A 21,815-nucleotide genomic window follows, 5' to 3' on the forward strand; every position below is an offset into this window, starting at 1 on the left:
TTACTTCTTCCAAACTCATTTGCCTTTCAAATGTGAGTGCTCATCCACATCCATGAATCCTCTGGGCATCAGCAACAGGAATGGTTGTGGGATTGTGGGTGATTTCTCTCTGTACCCCCCGAAGCAAGAATTCCCAGGAATTAAGGATGGGGAAGGGGGATGGAGTTCTTCTGTCAATTCTCTGGACTTTGTGGGTTAAAAGCAATGGTCTTGAAGTCTTTTTTTTTTTTTTTTTCGTTTTTTATTTATTTTTGGGACAGAGAGAGACAGAGCATGAACGGGGGAGGGGCAGAGAGAGCGAGGGAGACACAGAATCGGAAACAGGCTCCAGGCTCCGAGCCATCAGCCCAGAGCCCGACGCGGGGCTCGAACTCACGGACCGCGAGATCGTGACCTGGCTGAAGTCGGACGCTTAACCGACTGCGCCACCCAGGCGCCCCTGGTCTTGAAGTCTTAATCCTTTTTAAAGGGAGAAGGAAGAGGGTACAGTGAACAGTCGCTTATCCTGAGGCTGGCTCACCCCCTCTCCTTTCTGGGAATTGGTGTCCTGGTGCTGGGAAAGCCCATGGACTCAGAGTTGGTGGAGTTCTGGGCTTCTAGAACCAGCCCACTGCTAATTGGTTTAACCAGACCTGTGACCTTGGAGCAGTCACTCCTCAGAGTTTCAGGCTCTGGATCACAGTGAAATCAAATGGCTCGGTCTGTGAGGGGGTCCCTTTGGACTCCCAGTCTCATGGTGTCCTGGTCATTGTGTGCTGTCTCCTGGGTGAATCGTTTTGGGGCCAGAGTCCAGCCAGGGACTAGCTGTCCTGGTGGGATTAACCTTGACTTCAGGAGCTTGGCCAGGAGGCCAAAGAAACCTTCCAAAGATGGCTGCCTCACTCACTGCACCCTGGTCCCCTTGTCCGGGGTGGAAGAGGTAAAGGCTAACAGAATGGCGAGAGAGAGGGCCTCAGGGTTCTGGGAGGATGTGGACGCTTTCTTCTAGGGTCCTTCTCAGTGTTGGCATCTGCAAAGCTGTCTGAAGACTCATCCAAGAAGCGAAGGAACAAAGGGCCCTGAGTGGTGAGCGTTTGCTCTGTAAATAAGGTCAAGAAAAAAATGTCTAAGACACCAAAAGAGGCTGCCGACCATTGGCCCGTCCAGGAGCGTTCAGAGACAAGACCTAGGACACAGAAGGGGTCGGTGTGCTGCTCTGACTCCGTTTCTGAAGGGTGCACTTGAGGCACGGCTGATGAGCTGTCTGAGTGTTGGGGTGAAGGACAGCCTGGTGAAAGACGTGGGACCGTCTGGATGCAAGACTGGTATTCCTGACTCCTGGGTACAGATGTGTCCAGGGTTAGAACTGGACAGTGATTGTCCCCCTGGGGCTTTATTACTGATGACTCATCTGCATAATTGTGTCTGAGTGACAGTCAAAGGTATTTTACCTGTGTGTGACTTTGTGGACTCAGTAGTTTCAGTTGGATGAGAAGACGTGGAGGATAACCTTGGCCAGTCCTTAGAAATGTGTGCTGAGGAGTCTTGGGCAGGTGGGATTGAGTTTACCTTCTATTCCGTGGAGGCACCGAATACATTCAGCACCTCGAGGTGGGTTCAAAACAGGTCAACTAAGCAGCATCTCGGGTTCTGACCTGCCGATCTCCGGCTTCAGCTTCAACACAGACTCCCTGATGCCTGGCACGGAGGGTTGTCACACGTTAGTGCTTGTTAGAATCACCTTCTGAAACACGCAGATTCATGCTGACCCAAACCTCAGAGGTTGGGCGTCTGTGCTTGGAAAGCCCTGCAGCTCTTGGATACCACCCGCGTGTGGCCCGGGAGCTCTGCTCTGTTTCTTGGCCCAAGTTCTAGCCCATCCCTGGAATGCTTGTCGGGCAAACAACTGGACTTTCCCGTGTCTGCTTTAAGAACATGAAACTCCTTTGGGAAGCGTGAAGTTCTGCGTGAAGGAAAGACACCACCCAGCTCCGTGCTGGGCACACGATGGTCAGCAAAGTCAGCAGATGCCACAGTGGGGGATCCTTGGGCTGTTGGGGAAAATGATCAAGAGGAGGCTAGTGGAAATTTTAGGGACAAGGCGAGAGAGGCAGAAGCAGTGGCTGTCACCCCCCCTCCTTAGGCAGTGGGACTGAATAGTTCCCAAGAGGAGCTGCTGGCAGGAAGTAAAGGGGTGGCTGAACCCCAGTTCCTTTATCTTCCTGCACCCCCTAACCAAGTCCATGGAACTCTAGCTTTCATGGGACATGGTTTGTAAGCTACATGGGAGCAGAACAAACTCTAGACTGAGGGCCATGAACCTGGGCTCTGTCCCAACCCTACCTTTGACCTTGGGAAAGTCTCTCAAGCTCCCTGGCCAGAGCTTCCCCCTCTGCGGTTGGACGCAGCAAGGCCCTTGGTGACTCCACAGTTTTGAGTCCATGTGGAAAGTGCTTTGCAAAGGGTTAGGAACTGGGAACAATCAAGTGTTTGGTTGGTAGTAGAAAGAGGAATTGAGCCTGGGGTCCCTGCTGGGACTGTGGAGGGGGCAAGCCACCGAAACTGACCACAAAGATGGCAGAGGTGGTGTCGGGAGAGAAAGCAGAGCCGGTTTATGCCATGCTCTGCCCGGAGTGTGAGTGGGGCTCGGGCCTCAGGCTGTCCAGCACGCGGGCCTTCCCGTGATCTCTGGGGTGGAGCTGGGGGCTTGCTATTCGTGTACTCTGACGTAAGCACCCGGGCCTGTCCAGGGGCAGGGCGGCTGCCTTGGCAGCCGCGCCTACAGTACAGTACTGCGTGTCCTGGGGTGGACCAAGACTCATCTTACCGGGCTCAACTCATTCAGGGTATCCTGGGTCCTCTGTGCCCTCCCCCACCTCCTCCAGGGGCCATTGGGGGCTCCAGCTAGATGCTGGAGAGATCAGGGAAGAAGGGAAGACACTGGATTTGATTTCATGGAATTACACTGAATTTAATCAGAGGCTCTTGAAGCCTTTGACTGCCTCCCAGAGGAGAGATCAGGCCCAATGGCACAGCTGCTTCCTGGGGATTGGGCTCTGGGGGCCCGATGGCATAGCTTGTTTCACGGAGGGACTTTCTGTCAGAGATGTTATTTTTAGCCTGGAAAAGAAGGTCACAGGGCATGAAGGCATCACCCTTGGTCTCTTTTGCTCCAAATTGCTTAGCAGGTCAGTGACGGCTTGACATTAAATCGTAAAACCCAGGAAGGGTGTGGATATAAATGTGTATACACACACGCACATACCTGAATTCCTGTCCGGGTCCCAGGAGTGCAGTGAAGTTCGTGGCAAGCCCCCAAAATCTGGGGTCCTCATTTCCCTTGGGATTATGTAACCCTTTTACTCTTACCAGGGACAGAAGGTATTTTATTAGAAATTAGAAACTTATTAGAAATTTATTAGAGAATATTAGAAACACCTCAAGTGGTCAGACCCAGAGTATATTCCACCCACCATCCCCACCATCACCATTATCTCTACCATCACCATCATCACTGTCACCACCATCATCATCATCACCAACACCATCACCACCATCACCATCCCCGCCATCATCATCATCAACAGTAGAAGGCAAAAGGGACCTGTGGAAAGGGCTGGATTCACCAGAGGAGGAGCCTGGATTGCTGCTGTTCCAAAGGCACAGGCCAAGCCTTGGGTGACTCATCCAAATTGGAAGCCCCCCGTGGGCACACGAGTCAGGAGGGCCAGGAGCAGAAGCCTTGGGTTTAGGATTATTTGGTTTATCAGTGGTTTGCAGCTTTGGCTGCATGTTAGAATTACCAAGAAATTTTTTTATTAAAGTTCTGATGCTGGGGATACATCCTAATTCAGTCAGAACTTCTGAGGAGAGAGGAGGAATGGCACAAGAACTGGGTGATTCCAATGTCCAGCCAGTGCCCAGAACCAGCGGTTCAGACGCAGTTTTATCAGGTGGTGTAGACTAGTGCTTCTGGAAACCAACTGCCTGGGCATCTTGTGAAAATGCAGATTCTGATTCAGTGGGTCTGGGCCAGGGTCCCAGAGCCTGCATATCTCCCTAGCTCCCAGGTGATGCCGGTGTTGCAGGTGCCTGGACCACACTCCGAGGCGCGGTACCCTGCTCCAGGGCCAGGCAGTCTCCTCTGAAGCTCTGTGGTTAAACGGCCTCCGCCAGTTACCAGCTGCGTGTTGGGCAAAGCATTCAGTGTCTCAGATTTCAGTCCTCTCAGCTGTAACACGGGGATAAGCGTAAGACTTGTCTTACAGAAGCAAGTGACATTAAATACATTGAGTAAGATCAGTTCATGTTTTATTTATATAAAGTGCTTAAGCATTGCCTGGCGCTCTGAATAATTCTGCACATGTATCTCATATGAAATATATTACATGTGCCTTGCTGCTGAGAAGGACTGTCAGTCTCTTTGGGTTAAACCAAGTTCCCACCATAGATTTCTCTCCAGGGAGTCGAGGGGTCAGAGATGCAGCAAAGAATCAGGACATATAGGTATTCTGGAGGCAATGAAGGAAAATTTTAGTGAGTAACCTCCAGTTCTCCCTCTCTGAGGGACCAGAAATTCTTATTGTACCCGGATGTCACCACAGACCTCTCCATAGCACTTTCTGTGGGCCAGGCAGTGTCCCAGGCTTGGTGAACACAGGGAGGATTAAGCCTTGGCTCCCATGGTTCAGGAGCGGAGAGAAGGCATGTGCAGGGAGGGGTGCGAAGGGATTCTCCTGTGCACCCCTAAACATAGTTGGCGTGGAAGGCCTGGATGAGGAGTAGGTAATTCTGGGTTCCAGTCACCCAGATGGTAATCGAGGAGGTTGGCTGAGGTCATGAACGTCAAAGTGTCCTATCAGTGTAAGTGGTTCCTTTATAATTAAAGGCGTCTGAATTTCCTCCTTCTGAATTTGATAACAGGTTGCCACTGTGGGGATTAATGTGAAAATATTTGTTCCTCGACCCTGGAGACTGCCCCAGCTTTCAGGAAACAGGATGGGTGGGTACTCAGAGGCGAAAGAGGGACCCCAAGAAGTGGCTTTTCTTTGTGGGATGTAGAGATGGGAGTACCAGGCTGTCCCCAGCAGAGGTGGGATGCTGCTTCCTTCAGAAAGCATCTCTGTGAGTCAAGGGAGCCCTGGGGCTGTCTCACCTACCCCAAGGCAAGGGGCCAGTGGCCCTTTATCTCTCTATGCTTGCAGAGTCCCCCTTCTTACACAGGTCCTGACCTGAGTGGGAGGGGTCAGAAGGAATAGGCCCAGTCCTTTCTTCTGACCCCATTTTGCACATGAATCACACTTTACTCCTGAGAGAGGTCTCCCACACTTAGAAGGCCCCTACCTCCCTCTCTCCTGCTGCCTCTGTGCTCTCAGCTCTCCTGGTATAGCCATCAGTCCTAAGAAGGGGATCCCCTCGGGAAGGGGTTGGCTAAGGCCGCTGGGAAGCTCTTGGCCCTGCCTGTTTTGGATATCTCCTCCTCCTCCTCGGGCCACATCCCCTGTAATCTAAGGTAGCAAGGCCAGCAAATGCCTGCCCTGAAGGGGACAGAGTTGGATGTGTGACTTAATAAGGCTGAGAGCCACAAGTAATCCCCTAAGTACTTGCCGTGTAACCTAAGATGATCTGGCCCGCATACACCTGTTTTCACTCCTTTGCTGATAGCAGTATAAAAAGCATGCTGGTTAATGACTCTAGGAACTGACAGGGGCGGAATGTCCATGCATCTGTCCTATCTTGGAAAGGTCTCCTGGTGAGCCTGGCTGCACGTGCCTGCTGCAAGGTTGAGGAAGGCCTGGAAGGGATCTGAGTTTCCCTCCCTGAAGCCATCAGGACCCAGCTGAGGCTCGAAGAGTCAGGGCCAGCGTGGGGCCCTCAGGGTGGCTCAGCCATTCACTCCTCCAGGGGTGGACAGTGGTGAGAGCTGCCTTCCACATCTTGGGAGGGAGGCAGAGAAACACTCACTCTGCTCGCCTCCAAGGGCAGTTACGAAGAGCAGGAAGGTGCGTCGCCGCACGCCCTGGTCCCCGCCTCACTCCTGGAGGACAGGAGCTAGGTTGCGTTAGAGTCTTTAGAGAAGCAGAGTCAGTGCCAACCCCGTGAAACTGACCAATGGTGTTCTAATCATTTAGAACTGCAAGTTTCCGCCTCGGGTGGCACAGAAGATGTTGGCAATTTGTTGGAGAATCATTTCTCTGCTGGAGATGCAAGTCTAGAGGAGAAGGAAAGGGCGCTTTATGCGGAGGCCGCCCCTCGAGAGAAGACCCTGCTCCTTCACTCCCCGGATGGCAGGGAGGCTGAGGGCTCGGAGCAGACAGCCGCCGGGGCCCCCGCTGCTGCTGCTGCTGCTGCCGCCACCGGCCCGGGCTCTGGTCCCGAAGCCAGCCTCTCCAATGCCTCAGCCTCAAAGTCAGCTGCCCCCGGGGACCCTGCGGGGCCTGGGCAGGAAGAAGCAGGCCCACCAGGAGGGGAGGATGGGCCTGAGGAAGAGCTGGGTTTGGGAGAGGGCCCAGGACAGGAGGGGGTTCCTGGGGAGGCCGAAGGACAGACTGGGAGTAGCATGGTCCCTGAAGAGGCCAAAGAAGTCGTAGGCAACCACGCCGAGCAGGGGGCAGCAGTAGGGACCGCACAGCTTGAAGGCTTGGGGGGCATAGAGGTCAAGGAGGCCCATGCCCCAGAGACACAGCAGGAGGACAGTCCAGGGCCTGATCAGGAGCCAAAGGTGCCAGACGGAACCTTGGACCTGGACACAGAAACTGAGGAGGGGGCTGAGGACCACGGGGAGCCCACCCTCACCCTGGCCTCGGAGACCGGCAGTGCACAGAGCTTTGAGGCGGGGGGCACCCAGGAGGCCCAGCGCCCTGAGGCCCAGGCACCAGGGCTAACTGAGGAGGGCCTGGATGTCTCCTCTGAAGAGGAGAGTGGTGACCACAGCGGAGATGAGGAAGGAGAAGGCTCTGTGTCCGAAGAATCCGAGGAGGACAGTGGTGACGGGGCTAGTTCAGAAGAAGAAGAGGAAGAAAAAGAAGAAGAACAAGAACAAGAAGAACAAGAAGAAGGGGCACCCTGGAGGAAGCCGGGGAACCCCAGGAAGCAGCAGCAACTGCAAGCCCTGGGGACGAGGGGACCCAACTGATCTCAGAGGAATCAAATACAGGGCCTGAGGGGGACGAGACAGAGGAACCCGACGAGGGGCCTCAGGGTAGGGGGTTCCCGGAATTGGCAGACCTATGTGTGGTGGGACAGGGCGCGGCAGGGGAACCCCCCAGTCAGCTCCGGGTTTGCTGGATGGAGGCTTGGCCCACCAGGTACCTGCGGGCTGCTCCTTAGCCACTAAGCCCTGTTCAGAGGGACCAGTGGGAGGCTGCACAGTGGAGGGGCCAAAGGAACCTGGTCACTTGGGAGTTAGGCCCTCAGGAGCCTCCCTGCACTTAAACGGGGACCAGTGCAGGTCCCCTGAAGGACAGGTGATGTAGTGGCAGGATTTGAGGCCCTGTCGCAGCAAGCTGGTGGAGAGAGGTGCAGGTAGGGTGTGGTTGGGAGGCCCCTGGGGTCTCCCCTTGAAGGCTAGGCCAGGTCCGGTGGGGTGAACAGAGACCAGGGTCAGGATGGTGATAAGAAATCTCAGGCTGGGGGTGACACTGATGTCGCACGGATGCTCACCTGGAAAAGCAGCAGCCTCCCCACTCAGCATGGGGAGTGGGGAGCAGGGGAGGGAGGCGTAGCACAGCCCACAAGTCGCATGGGAAGATGCTGGCCTGGGCGAGAGCCCAGCTGGCTTTCAGGGTGGAGGCATGGGGCTCGGCCCTCGCTTTCCAGCATGGCTTCCCCACAGTTTGCCCTGTGGGATTTAGTTTCCGCGCTGCTTGTCGGGTGCTCACACACTCTTCTAAGCCAGCAGGCGCCCCCCCCCCCCCCCCCCCCCCCCCCCCCCCCCCGCTTTTCCCGCCTCCCCTCTGTGCTGCCCAGGCTGATCCCTGCGGAGAATCCCACTCCCGAGCTGCTGCGTGAGGCACATGGATGCTTCTCTGCTCCCTTCCCTTGTGGAACCCGTCTCCCTGTGCCCCTCACGCCCATGTCCATCCCACCCAGCACAAAGGCTGTGATATCAGAGGCCCATGGCAGGGGCATCCCTCCCTGGGAGCCTGCAGGCAGTCATGGGCATCTCCCGCTTGGGCGAGAAGCAACGGTGCCCCCTACCCACCCCCGCCCCCAGGACTCCCAGGCAGAGCTGCTCCTGCCCATGCCCCACCGAAGCCTGTGTGAGGCTGATAAAATTCTCATTTCATCAGGGCAGTTATTTGCTTAGAGCCCAGCCCTGACTTCCAGTGCTCTTAGGGTGACAGGCAGACCCCTATAAACCACTCCTGTCTCCTGTCCTCGTCTTCACCCAATTCAGTCCTCACAGTGGGCTCTTGGGGAGGTTTTCCGATGCCCCCTCTGAGACCTCATAGGCACCCTTCTTAGCCCCTCACAGCTTCTGGGCTCTTTCCTGCCGTAGCCACATCACAGACTATAATTATTACCTTAGCTTTCGAGAGGATTTCTCCCTGTGTCCCCACCGGACCGCTGGAAAACTCCCCTAGGGCAGGGGCTTTGTTTTGGGCACCACCGCATCCCCAGCATGAAGCTCAGTGCCCGACCCTTGGTCGGTGCTCAGTCAGTATTTGTGGAAAGTCCCTCCTAGAGCCAGAACCCTGTTCAGTTGAACTTGGCGAGCCTTCCCGCAGCACTTTCTTGTGCCCTTTCTAGTCTTCCAGGGGCTTAGAGCCCAGCTCCTAGCTTCGCCCTAACTCTGCTCTCTGCTTCTCTCCCCAGAAGAGGTGGAGGATGTGAGTGAAGAAGTCCCGATGAGGGACCGCTCCCACATCGAGAAAACTCTGATGCTGAATGAGGACAAGCCTGTTGATGATTACTCTGGTAACCAGAGGAAGGATCTGGAGCCGGGGCTGGGCAGCTACATAACCAGTGGCCAGGCAGAGCCTCAGGGGCTGGGCTTCGAGGCCGGTGGCTACCCAGGCCTGAGAGCCCTGGACATGGGGGGCTTCATGGAAGAGGCTCTGAGAGCAGCATCCAAGGCTGGGGTGGGGGCTGTGGATTGGCAGGGAGGAGAAAAGGCGATCCACACAGAGGGGCCACTGCAAGGGTAGGGGACCGATCCCAGTGTTGTCGTCTGGTGCCCTGTGCCAGTCTTCATGCTGTGGCCGGGGAGGCTTGTGATTTTTACAGTTTTTGAGGCTCTTTTATTTCTGGGATTCCATCCTCATAGTAACCCAAGACTTTCAGTGGGGCTTACTGCCTCCTACTAACTGATGAGCTAGCTGGGGCTCAGAGCAGCCACGGTTTGCACAGGGCACATGGTTGGACGGGAGCAGAGGGAGGGGAGGGTCAGGTTTTCTAGACCCAGCTTCTCCTTCTGTGCCTCACATCATGTGGGCTCCCAGTTTTGCCCTGGAGGGAGAAGAAGATTAGGTTAAAACAATTCCAGGAGGTTCTGAGGGTGGGAGGTGAATGCCTTTTGGTTAAAGATTTCTGAGGGTTGGGATGTGGACCAGGCCCCTCCAGGGATGCTAATAGATGGCATGGTGAGGCTGCCAGTGGGGTCCCTGCTCCCCACCAGCCTGGGGAGGAGCTGCCCTGGGGAGTGAGCCGAACCCTCTCCCTTCTCCCTCTCCCTTCACCCTTCTCTGCTCCCAGTGGTGCTGCAGCGGCTTCGAAAGATCTACCATTCGTCCATCAAGCCCTTGGAGCAGTCCTACAAATACAACGAGCTTCGGCAGCACGAGATCACAGGTACCCCTCGTGTCTGATGCCCATCCACACTCCCCATGCCCTCTGGCGCTGTGTGAGTGGTGGGCGTGAGGACACGGGGAGCTGAGCTCTTCTGAATTCCCTGATGCCCTGGCCACAAGATCATCCTTCCCCTGCAAGATCGCCCTAACCTGCACAGGGTTTTGTGGAGATCACTTCTTTTGCAAGCGTTCACGCTTCAGTGGCACGGATGTGGTTTCCAAGGACAGCGATGCCCGTTTCCATCCCTCCCTTGCCAAAGGGCCCACGACAGCTCCCTGACTGCTAAGGGATCATGTATTAAGCCCCCTAATTGGCCTGCAATCCTTCCCTTCTCCTTATGGCTTCTTCAGTTGGTTTTCCTTGTGTCTAGATTCTTTAAAAAAATTTTTTTTAACGTTTATTTATTTTTGAGAGACAGAGAGAGATAGAGCATGAGTGGGGGAGGGGCAGAGAGAGAGGGAGACAGAATCCACAGCAGGCTCCAAGCTCTGAGCTGACAGTACAGAGCCCGACACGGGGCATGAACCCACGAACTGTGAGGTCATGACCTGAGCTGAAGTCGGTCGCTTAACTGACTGAGCCACCCAGGCACCCCTAGATTCTTTTAAACATCGATTTTCAGAACAATAAACACAAGGTATACTTGTCCCTGTAAAAAATGAATAACCAAATAGTGAAAAACAAGTACAAATGGGAAAATAAAAATCTCTGGGGCGCCTGGGTGTCTTAGCCGGTTAAGTGTCCCACTTCAGCTCAGATCATCATCTCACAGTTTGTGAGCTCGAGCCCCGCATCACGCTGTCTGCTGCCAGCACAGAGCCTGCTTGGGATCCTCTGTCTCTCTCTCTGCTCCTCCCCCCTCTCAAAAATAAATAAATAAATAAATATGAAAAACAAAAATCCCTTTCTTTGTTTCTAGTTTCTCCACTTCACTTGCAGATACTCCCACTGTTACAGTTTCCTACAGATACTTCCAGACCAGACATTTGCTCTGTGCACGAGCACATACAAGTGTGTCCTTCTCTGTTAGTTTGACACAATGGTATCACATCACAACAGTCGTGTGTGTGCAGCCCCACTTTTCTCTTGAGCCTCTGCACGCACCACACAAGATGGGCACTGTTCTACTGATGGACAACGGGGTGTTTGCCACGTTCCATTTTTGTTGTTTTTAATTATTACTTTTTAATTTCTTTTTTGAGGGAGAGAGAATGTGAGCAGGGCATACAGAGGGAGGAAGAAGGAAAGAGAGAATTTCAAGCGGGCTCCATGTCTGGTGTGGAGCTCTACGCGGGGCTCAATTTCACGACCCTGAGATCATGACCTGAGCCGAAATCGAGCAGGACGCTCAATAGACTGAACCGTCCAGGTGCCCCGCCATTTTACAAACGTTACAAACACTACTATAATCGTTACATATTCCACGCAAATATATCTGTGGGAAATATTTTAAAAAGTGGAACGCGAGTTAAGCATTCCTTAAGAGTTGTCCCTAAGTTGCCTTAGGTGGTGCCAGGCTGAGGCCACAGTAAGGTGTATGAGAGCTCTTGTCCTCCCGCAGCCACACCCTTTTGGGGAGTCAATCCTCTGAAAGTTTTCACAGTGGTGTTTCCGTAGTATCTCATGTGATGTGCCTGATGGCTATAAAGTGGGTTGGGTATTTAGGATGTACATTATTCCTGCTTCAGGAACAGGAATGATGGGACCTGGTGCCCAGAGAGATGCTGGGTACCCAGGATCACACGGCTGGAACCAGGAGCCGGGACTGTCTACTTCTCCCAGAGAAGGCTGTTTCGCGACTCCCCGACTGCCTCTTGCAAGCCTAAGAGCAGACCATCCTCTCGGGCTTCACAGGGGCTGTGTGAGGTGGCGGTCTCCCGTGGCTCTCCCGTCCTCTGCGCTTGACTTGTCCCGCAGCCCCAGACCCAGCGGCTTGGCCCAGGAGGCTGCTGGCCGGCAGGGGAAGGGCGCTCTGCAGGGAGGGCGTTCCGGGGCTCCGGATGCCACTTTCTGGGCTTGGCTTCTCTCTCCTCACCTCCCCCAGTGCTGGGGACTCCACCGCAGTGCCTTGGGGCCGCCTCTGAGTCTCACCTGTGGCCTCCTGCAGATGCCAGTAACGCCCCCTGCTGCAGACAGCCGAAACAGCAGCCCCCAGAGAGCCCGCTGCTTGGTCTCCTGGGCCTGGGTCTCCTGGGCCTGCTTGGTCTCCTGGGCTCTCGGCCAGGAGCTGGAAGGTCCAGTTCCCTTTCTGACTCCTGGGCCTGGGCAAAAGACACTTTGTGTAGGATCTCTGTGGCTATAACTGGGGACTCCTGCCACCCCTCAGCCTGCCTCTCCCTCCCTGTCCTCAAGCCAGGGGTTGACATCCAGAGACGTGAGCATGTATTTGCAGGCAGGGAGGAATGGGGCAGGGCCATGGTATCAATTTCAGGCAATTATACATGTGCCTGCCACTTACGAGACGCCGTTGTGGTCTTCTGGGACTTAGTTTCACCTTACAGAAAGAAAACCAGCACAGTAAGAAGTGAGGTGCTGAACAAGGGGAATACTTACTCCTGTTTGTATATAAAAAAAGAGGAATGTGATATCTGCTAATATTGCTTCTTCCGTATGCATTAAAATACCTGAAAGGTGGGGCACCAGGGTGGCTCAGTCCGTTAAGTGTCTGACTTCAACTCAGGTCATGATCTCACGGTTCGTGGGTTCAAACCCCACGTCGGGGTCTATGCTGACAGTTCAGAGCCTGGAGCCTGCTTCAGATTCTGTGTCTCCCTCTCTCTCTGCCCTCTCTGCCAGGTGTCATGGCCTAGGCAGATTGGGGACAGGTATACTTCTGATTTTGTTTTTTTAATTAAAAAAATTTTTTTTAGAGAGAGAGAGTGTGTGTGTGAGTAGGGGAGAGGGGCAGAGGGAGAGAGAGAATCCCAAGCAGGCTCCACGCTCAGTGTAGAGCCCAATGCCGGGATCACGACCTGAGCCAAAATCTAGAGTTGGATGCCCAACCAATTGAGCCACCCAGGCGCCCCTATACTTCTGATTTTTGAAGCAAGAAATTAAATACTGTACATCAAAACAGAAAAAAAAAAAAAGAAAAAAAAAAGAGTTCCTACCATTTGGGGCCTCTGTGCCAGGCTCAGGGAGACAAAGAGGTCTGGAGAATTTGAGGTATAAACTAGGCAGGGCTGGCCCTCTGTGCCGTGGCTCAGAGACGAGCTGCAAGAATGGAGAGCTGTAAGACAGTGGCCAGTGACCACATCCCTTCTGCCCCCCTGGTTTTGGAAGCTCTGGAGGAATCTGCCTTCTCTTCCTAGGGACCCCAACTGGCAGGGCCCAGGCAGTGTGTGCTTCCCGACACTGCCGAGAACCCAAGAATTGCCTACTCAGTGCTTGGTCTTGGGACCTGGCAAATATTTCGTGGTCTCTAGAGGCTAATTTGAGACTGGCCTTGAGCCCAGTGTTGGGCCGAGCCTGAGGTAGGATGTCAGGGGGCCCCCGTCCAGGCTGTCTAAGGTCGTGTGAGTCTCTTTCCTGTCTCTCTGTTTTTTCTGTTACCAATCCAGATAGCAGAGTTTTAACCCCTCGCCGTGGGGTAGCTCTTTTCTCCCCTTCTTAGGAAGGGGATGTAAATCCAGATGTAAACCAGGAGGCCTCACCCAGAGTGAGCTCTGGGTCAGTATTTGTTAATGTCACTTAGCTCCTGCCTCTGGTGCCGCTGTGCAAAGGATCTGTGTAAGGCCAGCATCATGTCTTCTGGTTTTAACTGGGTGATCGCACTTACATAGCGAGAGGCGAGCCGCCGATTGCCACCCCCTGTCTTGTCCAATGTGGAAATCTGTAACTCACTCAGATGGACTGTGTGATGCGGTGTGACGCCCTGTGTCACTCCCGTAGGAAGAAACTTCATTAGTCACTTCCATTTCTAATTCCTGCTGCCTACAGATGGGGAGATTACTTCCAAGCCAATGGTGCTGTTCCTGGGACCGTGGAGCGTTGGCAAATCCACCATGATAAACTACCTCCTTGGGTTGGAAAACACTCGCTACCAGCTCTATACAGGTAATAGTGAGAGATTTTCTTGTGTGTTTGTTGGTATCTCAATGTCCTGTGTCAAAGCACTAGGAAACATGCGTATGTGTCTTCAATATAATCATGAAAATTACACCCAAGAACCCAGCAGCTACAGTCCATGTTCACAGCAGCATTTTTCACAATGGCCAAGAGGTGGAAACAACCCACCTCTTGCGATGGATGAATGCATAAACAAAAGGGCTATCCATATAACGGAGTTTGGAGTATTATTCAGTCTTAAGAAGGAATGCGTTTCTGGAACATGCTACAAGATGCACGAATCTTGAGGACACTATATATTAAGTGAAATAAGCCAGACACAAAAGGACCAATATCCTATGATTCCACTTATGAGATGCCTTGAGTCCTCAATTCATAGAGACAGGGTAGAGTAGAGGTTACCAGGGGCTGGGAGAGGAACGAATGGGGACACTTTCAGTTTGGGAGATGGATGGTGATGAGGGCTGCACAACACCATGAATGTATTTCACGCCTCTGAACTGTACACCTGAAAATGGTTCACATGGTAAATTGTGTTATGTATATTTTACCACAATTGGAAAAAGAAATAGGATCCTGCTTAGCAAACATAGTGTCCTGTTCTCATGGCAAACCCTCCCTGGAACCCCTTGCTTACCCGCTTACTTTGTAGTAGGGTCTCTTTCCCAGAGAGGACGGCCTTCCTACTAACCTCATGCCTATGCTTGCAGGTGCTGAGCCCACCACCTCTGAGTTCACGGTCCTCATGCACGGGCCCAAGCTGAAAACCATCGAGGGTATTGTCATGGCTGCTGATAGCGCCCGGTCCTTCTCCCCCCTTGAGAAATTTGGCCAGAATTTCCTGGAGAAGCTGATTGGCATCGAGGTTCCCCACAAACTTCTGGAGCGGGTCACTTTTGTGGATACACCAGGCATCATTGAGAACCGCAAGCAGCAAGAAAGAGGTAATTAGGCACTTGTGTTTGAACAGCGCAAACTTTGTCTTAGAAAGCTGTTGGGCAGTGGGTGGTAGGCAGACAGGGGAGAGGAAGCGTGGCCAGCATTGTCCAACACCAAGGGGTGTAGTCTTTGCTGCCAGTCCCTTCTGGTTGTCACCATGGTCCCATTTAGGTGTGGAGTACCATGTTCTTTTACCTCCCCGAGGGCTGATTAGTTTGGAGGCAATCCATATTTTCCCAAAGGGTGGGCTGGTCATCTCTGTAAGTAGCTCCTTGAGGTCCATGCTGGGGCTGAGCTGTCTTGGGGAGGCTCAGACTTTCCCGAGGGATCAAGGGCCTGGATGACTTGGATCCCAGTCCAGGTGTACTTGACCTCTGGCTAACTTGGGTCTGGTTTGAACCCGACCTTAAACTCTTCCTGGTCCAGTGTTGCTTTTACAGGCCTGCTTCACATAAGCCTGTGTCAGACCTTCCAAAGTTCTACCTGCCTTCCAGTGGGAGGGGAGTGCCACTTGGGGCCCAGCAGGCGCTGGGTTACAACATAGGCCGCCGAGTATCGCCATGACACAGGGCTGAGTCATATGAGAGGAGTCACAGCAGGGCATTTGTAGGACTGTATGCCCAGATGGTGGATCTCAGTTTATAACTCTCATTTTGGTTTTATGGCTGTTTTATTACTAGTAATAATATTATCACTAATCATTATAGTAGTAAATTAACCTTTATTCTTCTATTATGCATCAGATAATTTTATGCATTATTGGCCGGTTGTTGTAGAAAAATTAAAAGACAGGTATTCCTGGTCTCCCCATTTTGGAAAGAAGAAGTTGAAGGAATTAAAATATATCGAGCACCTCCTATGACATAGGCAGTTTTAGTTAGGTGCTTTGCTTATTTAGAACATGATAATCTTTATATCAACTTAGGTATTCTTATTCTTCTTGTCATTTTGTAGCTAAAATGCTAAAGCCTAGAAGCATTTGTTACCCTGATCTGGCTAGTGGCAGAGCTCAAATTCCAGTCCTGGTCTTAGGCTGTCCTTGGCTGAGGGTTGACAAGGCCCGGGAGATACGTAATTAATTCTTTCAGTCTTCAGAGACCCAGAATATCCCTAGTGCCGTGACTTCCTTCAACCCAGGCAATGCTTTGGTTCTGGAAGGGCGGGGGGGCGCGGGGTGGGGGTGGGGGGTTAGGGTGAGCCTGCTCTGCTTGACTTCTTGCTCCCCCCTCCCAAGGTTACCCCTTCAATGACGTGTGCCAGTGGTTCATCGACAGGGCAGACCTCATCTTTGTCGTCTTTGACCCAACCAAGCTGGATGTGGGTCTGGAGCTGGAGATGCTCTTCCGGCAGCTGAAGGGGCGCGAATCCCAGATAAGGATCATCCTGAACAAGGCCGACAACCTGGCCACACAGATGCTCATGCGGGTCTATGGGGCCCTCTTCTGGAGCTTGGCCCCGCTCATCAACGTCACAGAGCCCCCTCGGGTTTACGTCAGCTCCTTCTGGCCACAAGACTACAAGCCCGACACCCACCGGGACCTGTTCCTCAAGGAAGAGATCTCGCTCCTGGAAGACCTGAACCAGGTGATCGAGAACAGGTTGGAGAACAAGATCGCCTTCATCCGCCAGCATGCCATCCGGGTCCGCATTCATGCCCTCCTGGTGGACCGCTATCTGCAGACTTACAAGGACAAAATGACCTTCTTCAGTGACGGAGAACTGGTCTTTAAGGACATTGTGGAAGACCCTGACAAATTCTACATCTTCAAGACCATCCTGGCAAAGACCAATGTCAGCAAATTTGACCTTCCCAACCGCGAGGCCTATAAGGACTTCTTTGGCATCAACCCCATCTCCAGTTTCAAGCTGTTGTCTCAGCAGTGCTCCTACATGGGGGGCTGTTTTCTGGAGAAGATTGAGCGGGCCATCACACAGGAGCTCCCCAGCCTCCTGGGAAGCCTGGGGCTGGGGAAGAATCCCAGTGCTCTCAACTGTGACAAAACAGGGTGTGGCGAGACCCCAAAGAATCGCTATAAGAAACACTAGGTCGCCGTGTAGCCATTCTTGGGTTCCTGTTGGTGGCTGAGCTTGCGTCCTAACTGTCTGAGAAGTCCTGGTTAATTAACCCTTTGAGCCACACTGGTGAGAATCACTACGTGTTGGAGATTTGGGAGTTCGTTGAGGCCAGTGGTGGGGGAGGGTGTGGGTCGAGGGAGGAGAGGAAACTGTGAATTATAGTGTCTTGTTGCTTCAGTGAGGGGCCTGAGTGAGGCCCCGCCGGCTTTTCCTGGGTCTTATCGCAGAGGACAGAGAGCAGCTAAATTCTAGTGTATACTGAGGTGATGAGTGTCAAGCTAAACTCAGCTGAAATTCCTTTTTCCCCTATAAGCTGGGAAAAGAGAGAGACTTGGTTTCTGTAGGGCTCAGGTCCCTTGTAGCTTCCTTCCACACAGTCTCCTGCTTGTCCTCCAGCCCCCGTCTGCCTCCTCAACTTGGGTTGACTTCAACAGGGGACAGTCTTTTGGGTCTGAATCCACCTGGGTGTTGAGCCTCCACCATACCCCCCGCCCCCCATCCCCAGGCCCTCTTCCCTGTTTCCTCGAGGGGTGGGAGGGAATGGTTTAGGATACCAGAATGCTGAGAGAGAACAGGAGTCCCCAGGCTGGAAGAAGGTTCTGCCTCCCCCGTGCCATTTCTCCCAAGCAGTCTTCTAGGCCAGCTGGGAAGCTCGGTTACTTTATCAGCCCCGACCGGAGGCCGAGTGTTCCGTGGATTCAGGTCATTTACTTCTTGGAAGTGACTTCAGTAAAAATACTGGAAGGGCTCAGAGGGTTAATCGGTTTGCAGTGTGTCTTTGTCTATTGCATGTCTTGGAAAACTCAGACCCCAAAGGCGTTGGGTTTCAGAGGGGACGATGGAGACCTTGCTCCTTTTCATCAGGGTCTTCTCTGGGCAGCCCATCTCCGCCCCCCAAATGTAGGAGGAGGCAGTTTCCAAAACTTCTCTGAGGAAGAGCCGTTCCCTCCTGATTTTCATGCCATGGCTTTTCCTTCCCCCTCTTCTCCACGCCCTGATGCACAACACTCAAAACTCCGAGCAATTTCCACGAGTTCAGAACTGGCGCCAGCCACTCCGTGTCGGCGGCAATCAAGGCTTGACATGCGATTTTCCACCTGAACTTGATACTGATACCCACGCGCCGCAGGGAAGCCAGGGCCTTCAAGAACCGATGAGTGTGAATATGTGTGTACCGCATTGTGCAAGAGAGATTCTGAGATAGCAGACGCCAGAGGCCGTGGAGAAGGAATGTGTCGTGAGGATTCTGCCTGGCTGGCGTGCCACCTCGGCCGTCTCGGAGGGCGGCAGGGGACGGAGGGAAGGAGCCTTTTGACAAAAAGCAGGTGGCTGGCCAGTTTGCACAAATCCAGGAGACCCTGCCCAGGGCTGCCCGGAGGGGCTCCTTCTGCCCTAGTGAGCCAGCGTCCCCTGGGAGCGAGCTATCTGGGGGACTTCCCCAGGAGGCCTGGGTCAGGGCCCCCCTGACCAGCAAGTCACCTTGGACCAGAAGGAAAGTGAGTGAAGATGAAGGCAGAGAGGAAGCACTCTGGGGGCGAGGCAGTGGAAACACATCGGTGATTAGACTAGGTCCGTGTGGAGAATTCGGAATCCCTGCTTAGGATTATTAACGCTCTGATGCATGCTGCAGCGGACGCTGCTTCTCTGGCTTTGTGCAGGACCTGGAACCTTCCACAGGACAACGGAGGCCCCCCAAACCTCCAGGACATCGTTTCCAAGGACAGAGCCAAGCAGAGAAACAGGGCCCTGCCGGGGCATCCAAGGAGCCTGGTGAGCAGGGCCTGAAAAGCTGCGTTTCTTCTCATTACAAATCACCACTTGCCTTATCTCGCTGTCATGTACCCTCCCCACAGTCCGCCTTCCCCTCTTGCTCCTAATGCCCCTGATGCCCTTGAGCTGCTCTCGGCGTATCTGTCTTTCTCAGTGCAGTTGAGGACGTGAACAGGGCAGAAGTGTACAGGCATTGTCACGGCGGTGATGTCACCATTGCTTTGGGGAAGCAGGTGGAAGGAGGCTGATACATTCACATGGCATCTGTATTTTGGGGGGGGGCATGATTGGTGTGATCTTCTCTCTTTTCGTCCCATCCGTTTTCCTTTTCTTACCCCCATTCCCCTGCTCGCTCGTTGACCCACCTTTTCTCCATGCAGCCTGCAGGCTGGTCAGTTGGTCCCCCTGGGCTGTCAGGGCTGTTTGGTCCCCACTCTGTGGATGTGGATTTCAAGCAGGATTCTGACTGTCTTTTGGGGTGGGGAGGAAGGGTTGGGAACTAGGGGTAAATTTAGGATCCAGAGATTCCCCTAAGAGGAGTATCTGTTAAGTATTTGTGCCTGAACAGTTGCTGTCTCTCTCCAAAGTGGAACCTTTCCAGGGTTCTTTCCATTCTGATTTAATCAGGGAGGAAGTCTCAATAAAGTTCCAATCTCTCTGTAACACCGTGTGCTTTCTGATCGCCTCCGACCAGCTTGCTCTCTTTATCTCTCTCTTATCTAGTAGTGGATCGGGTTCGTATTAAGACTTCATTGTTTTTCAGGCAGTTTCAGGTTCACAGCAAAACTGAGAGGAGGGTAGGGATACACCCCCCGCCCCCACCCCGCCCCGGGGCCTCCACCCACGCACAGCCTCCCCCATTAGCAACCCCCACCCCCAGAGTGGGACATTTGTCCAACCTAGTCACCCAGAGTCCACAGTTGACATTAGGCTTCGCTCCTGGTGGTGTGCATTGCTCGTGTTTGGACAAATGTATCATGACATGTGTCCGTTGTTGTAGAAGGAAATGAAATGCAGAGTATTTTCACTGCCCTAAAGATCCTCTGTGCTCCACCTGTTCCTCCCTCCCGTCTCTTCCCAAACCTGGGTACTAATTGGTAAGTTTCTTTTTTTTTTTAATGTTTATTTCTTTTTGAGAGAGAAAGAGAGAAAGACAGAGACATTGAGCGTGGGAGGGGCAGAGAGAGAGGGGGACAGAGGATCCGAAGCAGCCTATGTGTTGACAGCAGGGCTCGAACCCATGAACTGTGAGATCATGACCTGAGCTGAAGTCAGATGCTAAACTGACTAAGCCACCCAGGCGCCCTCATTTTTAAGTTTCTTAGGGATAAACTGACAATCCATGAATTGCCCACTCTTGTTTTAGACGTCCCCGGTGCCTTCTTCCCCAGATCCCTCCTGCTTCCAGCCCCCAGTGTCAAAGATGACTTTGAAACTGAGGTTTCCTGTTGTAGGATTGAAAATTAAGAAATGGGGGCATGACCCCAGGCCTCCTCCTGTGCCTATTTGTTTGTTTATTTTTATTTATTGAGAGAGAGCACAAGCAGGGGAGGGACAGAGGGAGAGGGAGAGAGAATTCCAAGCAGGCTCTGAGCTCAGCACAGAGCCTGATGTGGGCTTGATCCCATGACCCTTGGATCATGACCTGAGTTGAAATCAAGAGTCTGAGGCTCAGGGCGCCTGGGTGGCTCAGTCAGTTAAGCGGCTGACTTCGGCCGAGGTCATGATCTCGAGGTCCGTGAGTTTGAGCCCCGCGTCGGGCTCTGTGCTGACAGCTCAGAGCCTGGAACCTGTTTCAGATTCTGTGTCTCCCTCTCTCTGACCCTCCCCCATTCATGCTTTGTCTCTCTCTGTCTCAAAAATAAATAAACATTAAAAAAATAAAAATAAAAAAAAAAGAGTCTGAGGCTCAACCCACTAAGCCACCGAGGCGTCCCCACCCCCTTCCCCCCATACCGTCCCTGTTTTTAAAGACACCCTACCTTGTACTTGGCTCCTCGAGCCTTTGTCCTTCAGATCAGAACTCCTTTACTTTGAAATATTACTTCTGGGGTCCTCCTGAAGACTTGGCACCCCCAGTTGAGAGTGTGTTTGAAAAGGAAGAAGCTGGGGAGTCACTGGGAGGTTGGAAGTAGAAGGGGGGAGTGTGAGAGTGACAACACGCTATTGTGATGGCGTCACCTCAGAGAAGATGAAGAATTCGGTGCTGGGGCCAGCTGCCCTGGATTTTCCTAAGTCGGGAGGTGCTGATCTCAGGGAGGAATGAGGAGGCAGTTTGGCTCGCTGCCTCCCTCTCCCTCGCTTTCCTCCTGATTCAAGGGTCCACAGTCCACAGTCAGTGACTGATAAGACTGACCTAACTAAGGCCACCACTGCCCTCCCCCAGGTCAGCTCTCCCACCCAGGACGGCAGCCAGTGTTTTCCCAGGACTGGGAGAAATATGGAGCTTTGCCAGGAAAAGGGAGGGAGGTGATGTCTCTCTTGAAGATAAACATAACACACCAGAACCTGCCAGCATGTCCAAAATTGTGCTGTTGCACAAGCCTCGTACCCTATCATCTGTACATCGTCTGCCATTGAGAAAGCAAAATGCCATGGAGGAAAGCAAAATCCAAGACCATTCTGAATATAGTCAGGGGATATAAGGGGCATGAATGGAGAGAATGTCTCCACAGGTATGTGTATGTATCTCAATATGTGGGGGTTACCTGTGGTTACACGTGAAAGGGCGTGCAAATACCTGCATGTAGAATCTGTGTGTGTAGAAACCAAAGTGTATGTGAGTGTCTGTGACCAAATGATCTCTGAGTATGTAGCACAGTGCCCAGCACACAGGACCCATCACCTGTGTGCCATCAGAGTGAATGGCAGAGTAAGCGGGTTTGGGAGGAGTAAAGAAGGTGTCTGTGCACCGAATGTTGTGTGTAGAGGGTCCTGGGGAAAACAGTATGTCTGGGGTGAGCAGGTGGGTGTGGCTACGGAGAGGTAATTTTATGCATGATGCGTGGATTACAGGTCGTGGGAGCTTATGTGTAGCAGGTGTGTGCATGCGGTGAACCGGATGCCCGACCCAGGGTGGAGACGCGGGAAGACCCAGCCTTAGGAGGACACCTACCAGGCCCTGGCTTTGTGGTTGCGTCCCACCCCGGTGAACCAAGGGGAAAAGTCTGAGCCTTGAAAAACTCACAAGC

General features: G+C 53.1%; 1 protein-coding gene across 1 annotated transcript in view; it reads left to right on the forward strand.

Annotated features, from left to right (window-relative positions):
• The window catches only part of SRL (sarcalumenin), a 38,361-nt gene extending 19,045 nt beyond the window's left edge, over positions 1–19,316 (forward strand). Inside the window, 7 exon segments of the mRNA XM_042921362.1 lie at positions 6,111–7,034; positions 7,037–7,180; positions 8,797–8,898; positions 9,676–9,771; positions 13,711–13,827; positions 14,550–14,783; positions 16,013–19,316. Of these exon segments, the coding sequence (XP_042777296.1) occupies positions 6,111–7,034; positions 7,037–7,180; positions 8,797–8,898; positions 9,676–9,771; positions 13,711–13,827; positions 14,550–14,783; positions 16,013–16,824 (2,429 nt within the window). The 3' untranslated portion in view covers positions 16,825–19,316.
• The last annotated feature ends 2,499 nt before the right edge of the window (positions 19,317–21,815 follow it).

This window comes from Panthera leo, chromosome E3 (assembly GCF_018350215.1).
Source record: "Panthera leo isolate Ple1 chromosome E3, P.leo_Ple1_pat1.1, whole genome shotgun sequence".
Classification (NCBI taxonomy): domain Eukaryota; kingdom Metazoa; phylum Chordata; class Mammalia; order Carnivora; family Felidae; genus Panthera; species Panthera leo.